This window comes from Lynx canadensis, chromosome E2 (genome assembly GCF_007474595.2).
Source record: "Lynx canadensis isolate LIC74 chromosome E2, mLynCan4.pri.v2, whole genome shotgun sequence".
Lineage (NCBI taxonomy): Eukaryota > Metazoa > Chordata > Mammalia > Carnivora > Felidae > Lynx > Lynx canadensis.
The window spans coordinates 53,078,414-53,086,937 of record NC_044317.1 but is presented as its reverse complement, the minus strand read 5'-3'; the positions used below and the strand labels follow the sequence as shown (position 1 = coordinate 53,086,937).

The following is an 8,524-nucleotide window of genomic DNA, read 5'->3' as shown; positions in this document are numbered from 1 at the left end:
TACACAGACACTCAATGAGGGTCAAAGATCTTTAAATAAGGAGCCGGTGACAATAAATACTGTACAGGGGAGGGGGTGAGGGTGAGGGTCCAGATCTGTGGTTTCAGCCTCGAGACTCCAAGGACCTGCAAAGAGGGGGAAGAGAGGGGAGTCAAGCTCAGGGAAGGGGACCTGGGGAGGCATGGGAGAGAGCCGGGCCTGGGCCCAGGGCAGTGGACTGAGGGATTCTGGAGAGTCGGCTGCAGACCTTGGGACGAAAGTGAGCCCAGGAGACCCCCCAAAGGATTTAGCCAGAATAGCTTGTGAGAGCCTGGGTCAGGGGTCAAGGGTCAGAACCCCAGAGAGAGAAGCCGGGGCTGGGGGTGGTGGCCATCAAGGTCCCAGAAGTCACTGGTCTGGTCTGGGACTCTGGGGATAAAGGAGGCGGTGGAGGCCACAGGGGTGTGGTGGCAAAGGGCTCACGAGTAGCTCTGGTGCTGCTGGCGCCGGCGAGCAGAGCGCATCTTCTCGAAGCGGGCCTCCATCTCCTCCAGCACGCGAGGCGTGTAACGCACCACCAGCTTCACCGAGCCCTGTGCTGCCTTCAGCAGCTCCACTGCCTTCTCGTGCTGCTCACCCTCAACACTCTGCAGGGCGGTGTACAGACACCTGGGCCTGGGGCCTCCCACCCACACCCAGCCCCGACCCTACTGTGGGTGAGCCTGGTACCAGCCCGGGCTGCCAGGGCCTTGTGTCCTTCTGGGAGAGGCACATTCGCTCTTGGCTCAGCGTCCTCCTCCCCCCAAACCTGCCAAGTTCCTCATGTCAGGGACAAGCCCTCAAAGCCCTCAGTCACCAAGCCGGACCTCCAAGTCCACCTTTACCCCCTCCGTCCCCAAAGCCTGCTGTTCCCCGGCCCCATCCCTCCTGCTCTGACTCCCTACTTTGTCCCTGCCACCCTGGCCCCAGTTCAGGCCTCATCTTCTCCCCAGGGACTTTCACCTAGCCTCCTCCTAGAACTTCTGGCCTCCAGTCTCTACCTTCAGTCCATCCCCTATAGAGTTCCAAAGGGGTCCTTCGACCCCTCCAAGCTGAGCCTATCCCTCCGCTGTTCACAGCCTTCCCAAGGCTCCCCAGAACCCTTGAGATGAAGTCCCAGCTTCCCAGGTTGACACTTGGGCCCTGCATGGCTGGCCCCAAGCCCTTTCTGTTCAGCTCAGAGGAGTGTAGAGTCACAGCCCCGACCTACAACATCCTCAGCTAGTAATACTCTTCTCTACCCTATTTGCCTGGAGAACTCCTCTGCATCCTTCAAAACCCAACTCAAATGTTCCTTCCTCTGCAAAAACTTCCCTCACCTACGCTGGTCTGGTGTCCCATTTGGGCTCTCATAATGCTTTGTGCTTCCTCATTATTATCTCCCTGGATCAAGATTATTTCAGTCAGAGTCTATCTCTCTCACCAAAAAGGAGTCCTTGAATATGGGAGCTGAGGCAAACTTCTTTCAGTGTCTCTAGCGGTGCCCAGCACAGGGCTGGACAAAGAGGCAGTACTCAAGCGGTGCATGTTGAATGAATGTCAAAAGCAGGGACTGTGCTAACCTTGAACAGACCGGGAGCCCAGCCTCAGTCCCCACTCACCACGCCATTCACGGACAGCAGCTGGTCGCCGCGCTTGAGGCCTCCGTGGCGGTCAGCCACGCCTCCAGGGATGACACGGGAGATATAGATGGGGGAGTTCTGCTCCTTGCCCCCCATGATGTTGAAGCCCAGGCCCTCATCTGTCTTGGGCAGCTCCACTACCCTGGGATGTGCATGGCCCTCACTGGCTGTGAAGGCAGCCACCGTGGCCTAGGAGAGAAAAAGTGTGGGGAGGTGAGGGCCCCTCCCTGGTGGGTGTACGGACGAGGGGGAAGGATCTGGGCCAGGGAGAGCAATTTAGGCCAGATCACTTTCCCCACTCACGGGGCACCTGCCGCCGTTCAACACAAGCTCACACTGTTATGAGTCCCTTTTAGTTCCCTCTCAATGCTTCAGACATCAAAGAGAATGTCTCCATTTTGGTATGAGTGCCTCTTAAATACTCACCACTTGCCAATCTCGATTTTTAACAGAGAAAAACAAGGCCTGGAAGGAACTGAGAGCCTCCAGGGGGCGGCAAGAAATAGCATACAACTATAGTTTACTAAGATTTCAGTGTTTAAGGCTATTTCGTTGTATAGGTGTTAAAGGGTATCCTCTTGTCAGGTATGCGGTACTAGCTTCCACTGGCGGTTGCTACAGATGCCTTTATATGACATTTAAGTAAAACGTGAGATTATTGAAAAGATCAGTAAATAACAATAACGCTGGTACATAGATTCGGCAAAAATCATGAAGGAGGAAACGGGCACGGTTGACTTTAGGAAGATACTAAACCAGACCATGCAGTTCAGCGCATAGCGTGGGTGATGGGGTGGGGGACACCAACCTTGGCCGTGGCGTGGGCCCGGATTTCAGCACTGCCGGTGATGTCCAGCGTGTCATAGAGCTGCTCATACACCTGGTGAGGACGCAGCAGCATCAGCGAGCCACCAGCCCCCTCCTCCCTTCAACGCCGGAGTCCAGGCCCGCAGACCCTCCCACCCAAGGATCCGCCCCGCCACCGCGACCTGGAGCCCGAGGAAACTACAACTCCCGAAGAAACCCGGAGCTGAAGCGCTGGCACCCCAAGGCGGGCCGCCCCCCGGCGCTGCTGGGAGGCGTAGTCCCTGAGCTCGGGGCGACGATCAGGACGGGCGGCCGCCCGCCTGTGTCCCGGCGCCGCGCTGCTCTCACCTCCCGGATGGCAGAACAGAAGCGGCTCTGCAAGACTCGCTGGAGGGCCTGCAGCTTCTGCGGGGGCAGCTCCCCGCTGCGCTGGAGCCTCTCGAGGAGCTCCACCGCCCGGGACACGTCTGCGGGGCGGGGGCGGGGCGCATAGACACAGAGTCAGAGACACGGAGAAGCTCGGAGAGATGCGGCCAGAAACCAGTAAGGGCGAACGCAGACAGATCCCGGGAAAGACAGCCGAGTCTCAGTCGGACACCCGCAGAGTTGCCGGTGGCAAGGGAGACTGCGGCCAGCCAGGCGCCCTGCGCCCCAGAATCCCCATACGCACGCAGGCAGGGCTGTGCGGTGGGCGCCCCTCCTGGGCCCGCTAGCCCACGGACCCTCCCACACCCACGAACGGCCGACTCGCGGCGCCCCGCCCCGCCCACCCCCGCTCGATTTGCCCGCCCACCCGCCGGGGCCCGGCCGGGAGGGGCGGGGACCGGGGTCCCGGACGCGGGCCGCGGCCGGTGGGCAGGGCCCCCTGGCGCGCTTACCCCGCTCCAGCCCCAGCGGCTCCACCAGAGCAGCCATGTCGGCGCCGCCGCCGCCAGCTGCCCGCCTGCCCGGTCTCCGGCGAGGAGGGCGGGGCCGCGCGAGGCCACGCCCCGGGCGGCGGGCGCCCCCTGCGGGGGCGCGGCCCGACGTGCGCTGGGCTCCCGGCGTCGCGGCCGCCCCACCTGCTGCCACGCCTGTCTGGCTGCCCTACCCGCGGCTGCCGAAGGTCTGTCCGCTTTGCGACCCCTCGTCTTGCAGCTTCTGTTTACACTCCTTCCGTTTCGGTCTGCCCTGCCCGCCACATCTGTCTCTCCCCTTTCTCTTTTTTCCACGTTTGTTGGACAAACGTTATGTTAAACATCCGGACACTCCGGTGAGCAGGACAGACCCACAGCCCCTCAAGGAACTTAGTCTACGGGGGAAGGGAAGTAGGCAACCAGCTGCGACTGTGACAAATTGGAAGTAAGGAGGTGATGATCTAGGAGGGACACTGACGTAGAGTCCTTGGAGGGAAGTTCATCAGGAGGTGGGGCATGGATCATTTTCCAGGCAGAAAGGAGCCCACGGGGTAAACATTAAGAGTGGTTCATGACGGTGAAAAGGTAGGCGGCATACAGGTTATGCATGGCCTTGTGTGTTGGCATACACATGATGAGGATTTTGGACTTCATGGTAACTCCTAAGAGTACTGTGATATTCCAATGTGTATTTTAAGATCCGTGCAGCCACCGTGTGCGGACTGGATTGGATGGTAGCCATAGTGGAAGCAGCAGGCTCTCCCAGCAATCCCGTGATGGCTTGGACCAGGACAGAGGCAGGGAGGATAGGTGGACAGATTTTGAAACGTCGGGACGTGTCCTAGTAATTTGCTGTGTATGATACTAAGGTGCTGGTGGGGCCTCTTGTTAAGATGGTCTATGCTGGAGAAGGATTACCGGATATATTTTCAATCTGAGGAGCCCGTGCAGCACCCAAGTCTGAAAGCAGTAGTGAGCATTTGGGCAAAGGTGGTGGATAAGACCATAGGAGTGGACAAGAACGCTGGGTACAGGGTAATATAGGACGAAGAGGACCTAGGACTGCTAACATTTCAAAGTTAGAAAGAAGATTTAAAAACGGAGGGGGGGGGTGCCTGGGTGGCTCAGTTGGTTAAGTGTGGGACTTGGACTCAGGTCGTGATCTCATGGTCCGTGGGTTCGAGCCCCGCATCAGGTTCTGTGCTGACAGCTCAGAGCCTGGAGCCTGCTTCGGATTCTGTCTCTCTGTCTCTCTCAAAAATAAACAAACATTAAAATTTTATTTTCCAAAAAAAAAAAAGGGGGGGCCAGGAAAGTAGTAGGGAAACCAGGTGGGAGAAACTGTTAAGAAAGTGCTTTTTATTTTTTTAACATTTATTTATTTATTTATTTATTTTCAACTTTTGTTGTTGTTGTTGTTGTTGTTTTTAATTTATTTTTGGGACAGACAGAGACAGAGCATGAACGGGGGAGGGGCAGAGAGAGAGGGAGACACAGAATCGGACACAGGCTCCAGGCTCCGAGCCATCAGCCCAGAGCCTGACGCGGGGCTCGAACTCACGGACTGTGAGATCGTGACCTGGCTGAAGTCGGACGCTTAACCGACTGCGCCACCCAGGCGCCCCAAACATTTATTTATTTTTGAGAGAGAGAGAGAGAGAGAGAGAGAGAGAGAGAGAGAGAGAGAGAGAGTGAGAGGGAGACACAGAATCTGAAGCAGGCTCCAGGCTCTGAGCTGTCAGCACAGAGCCCAATGCAGGGCTTGAACCCACAAACGGTGAGATCATGACCTGAGCTTTAGTCAGATGCTTAACCGACTGAGCCACCCAGGCACCCCAAAAGGGTGCTTTTAAAAGGGGAAGCGGGCAGTGGTATCAGATATTCTAAAGAGGCCAAAGGAATATAGGAAATGTAGACAAGACTGTGGAGAAGACTGTTGCCTGCCCGCACCATTAGCTGGATGGGGATGCGGAAGCCAGAAAAGGGCTTTGGCAAAGGGAGAGAGCTAGATCAAGTTTGTCTCTCCCTCTCTCCCTCAGAGTACAAAACATGTTTACAGTTGAAAGCAAAATCCAAGAATACAGAAAGGCTGATACTGAAAAGAACCTGCCCCTACCCCCGCCCTAACTCTCCCCACTGCAAGAGGCAGCTTATGGCTGTTCAATCTTCTAGATGCTTCTGTATCTAAGTAACATGCTATGTCTCAATGTAGCAATGTTAGATGTTAGTAATAGATTACATATTGATTTGCTGCTCTTACAACCTTTCTGCTCTCTTCCCATGGTAGTTTTCTCCTACCAGATTTTCGTGCCATCCATCAAGTGCTCATGGTATGTCTGAGTACTTATTATTTCCTGCCGAACCCAAGTAGTGTTCTGTGCTTCCATTTCCTGTCCTGGACAGCTTCTGGTTTTGTTTTTGCTTTCCTGGGATTTCTATGTGCTTTTCTTCCATCACCTTCTCAATTTTTCAAACTTTCCATCACAAGGAATTTTACGGATTCTTTTTTAGTCAGGTTCACTGAAAAATAATTGACAATGCAGCACTGTAGACGTTTAAGGCGGACAAACAGCATGATGGTTTGATTTATGTATATTGTGAAATGATTAGTGCCATTGGTTCAGCTACTGAACCTTCTTTTTAACCTGAAAACTCCTTGGAAACTTGAATCGTCTGACCCCAAAAGGGTTGGAAGTGCTCTCTAGAAACTGCCAAACTGGGACTTTCCTCCATTGCTCTGAATCAGATCTAGTTTCCTCTTACTTATTTTTATTTTTACATTTATTGATTTTTGAAAGACAGAGTGAGACAGAGTGCAAGTGGAGGAGGGGCAGAGAGAGAAGGAGACACAGAATCTGAAGCAGGCTCCAGGCTCTGAGCAAGAGGTCAGCACAGAGCCCGATGCGGGGCTCAAACCCACGAACCGTGAGATCATGACCTGAGCCGAAGTTGGACACTTAACTGACCGAGCCACTCAGGCGCCCCATAGTTTCCTCTCTTTTAAATCCCTTGTTTTGGTGATGTATATCCTGTTAACTTCCTTAAAAGGTCGTGAGATTTCTTTTACTTTCAAGAACGTTTGTCTAATTCTTTTTCTCCCCTAGTACTTGTAATGTTTGTAACAGAACATTTCAGGTCACGAAGTATCTGATTACAGAATGCATCTCAACTCTTGTTAATGTTTTCAGCTCTAAAGTTTCCATTTGACTTTTTTCTTTTAAAGACTGCAGCTCTCAGTTAAAGTTCTCCATCCTGGGGGCGCCTGGGTGGCTCAGGAGGTTAAGCATCTGGCTCTTGATTTCAGCTCAGGTCATGATCTCATGGTTTGTGAGGTCAGGCTCTGCACTGACATCACGGGCCCTGCTTTGGATTCCTTCTCTCCCTCTCCCTCCATCTCCCTTTCCTTGTTTTGTCAACATATAGAACAACATTAGAATGCCCGGGTCAGAATGCCTGGGTCTGTTGGCTGTTCTTTCCTTGGTTTTCAGCAATGCAAGTCCTTGTCTTTCTAAAGTGCCTAATGATGTTTGAGTAGATGCCGAGTATTGATTGTGTACTAAAAATCACAGAGGCTCTGAATGAGACCTTCCTCCAAAGAGCTAAGTTCTCTCCTGGCAGGCAGATCACCTAAATCCTGATGAGGTTCACTTTCAGGTTTCTTCATGTCTGCTGTTTCACTTGTGGCTTACTCCAATATGGTGGCCGCTCTGGGGATCTCCAGCATGGCCATTGCTCCCTGCAGGGTGGGACCCCCAACCTGTCTCCCCCAGACCCGCAAGGCCGCTGCCACTTCTGCTCAACTCTGTAGCCTCCAGCTAGTTCTTTCCCATGAGCCCTTTTGGGGGTGGGGGTGGGGAGTTTCTTGCACTGACAGCAAGCAGTTTAGCAGTTGGCAAACGCCTTGAGTGGGGATTGCGTGTAGATCTGGGGGCTCAGTGCCCCATCTGGCTCAGCATAATTTTGCCCTCAAGCCCCACCTGCATGGTGTGACCTCTGTGAACTCAGCCCAGTGGACTGCCACTTTGAGTCTGTTCCCCCAAACCAAATTGGCAAATGTCCTCAAAGAAAAAGGGAGGGTGTTGGCTTTCCTTCTCTTAGGCATCAGACTCTCTCGAGCCCAGGTCCCCAGTGCCTTTCACAAGTTCTTTTACAAACCGTGACTGGTCTTTATGTAACATAACCGGCATGTGCCACGCTAGTCCAGAACACTGTTCTTTGTAGCCAATTCCAGAAGTGTAGTTGCAGCATCTGGGAGATCTTTGAGAATATGCTCATTAGAGGCACTGAGCTCTTTTATTCTCTAAAGTCTTCCTTCCAGGGCCAGTTTTTCCACTTAACCTCGTGGTCTCCTGTTGGCAGGATTTTCTCAAACGCCTGTCACCCTTGGATGCTTAGGACGACTAAAGCAGTTAGAAGCATAATCCATGTGCTTGGTTTTCAGCAATGCAAGTGCTATTCTTTCTAGAGGGGCGCCTGGGTGGCTCAGTCGATCAAGCGTCTGACTTTGGCTCAGGTCTTGATCTCATGGTTGGTGAGTTTGAGCTCCACATTGGGCTCTGTGCTGTCCACACAGAACCTGCTTCAGATCCTCTCTCTCTCTCTGCTCCTCCCCCACGTGCACTCTCAAAAATAAACTCTAAAAAAAAAAATAGCATAATCCATGTGTGTCAGATTTAACAGGCTGCCTCTGGGTTATCAAGCCAAGTTTGCCTTTAGACAGAGAAACTTTTCAAACACCAAAGTAGCTCCTGTATTTGCCTGGGCAGGAAATGCCCACCCAGCTCCCTAAGCATCGAGTGCTGAAATGGAGGGTGACTGTTCCGCGTACAGATTCTGGAGTCCGCTACCCTCGCTGCATTTGTAGTTGTGGTCTGGAGCCGCTCCAAGGTTCTGCAAGGCTAACTGGCTTCCTTCTCAAGCGGTCACCAGACTGAAGTGTCCTCACCGTCACCTGATGTGATCTTCTCTGTCCAGAAACAGCTGGAATCTCAACTGCTGATGGGACCTCCCCTTTCCTGTTAATCCTCCACTGTCAGAGCCGTGCGTGAAGTAAAAATACTCATGGTGCGGGTGGCTGGGAGGCTTGCTCTGTGAAGCATCCAACTTCAACTCAGGTCATGATCTCATGGTTCCTGAATTCAAGCCCTACATCAGGCTCTCTGCTGTCGGCACAGAGCCGGC

The 8,524-nt window shown here is 53.4% G+C and overlaps 1 protein-coding gene across 1 annotated transcript; it reads right to left on the bottom strand.

Moving 5' to 3' along the window:
• Window positions 1-15: 15 nt before the first annotated feature.
• Window positions 16-3,411, bottom strand: LIN7B (lin-7 homolog B, crumbs cell polarity complex component). The gene is made up of 6 exons (XM_030299485.1): window positions 3,326-3,411; window positions 2,796-2,914; window positions 2,449-2,520; window positions 1,620-1,829; window positions 463-626; window positions 16-125 (listed from the first exon to the last, which is right to left on the bottom strand). Exons 1-6 carry the CDS (start codon window positions 3,360-3,362, stop codon window positions 104-106), a joined length of 624 nt encoding a protein of 207 aa, XP_030155345.1. The 5' UTR covers window positions 3,363-3,411; the 3' UTR covers window positions 16-103.
• Window positions 3,412-8,524: the final 5,113 nt, after the last annotated feature.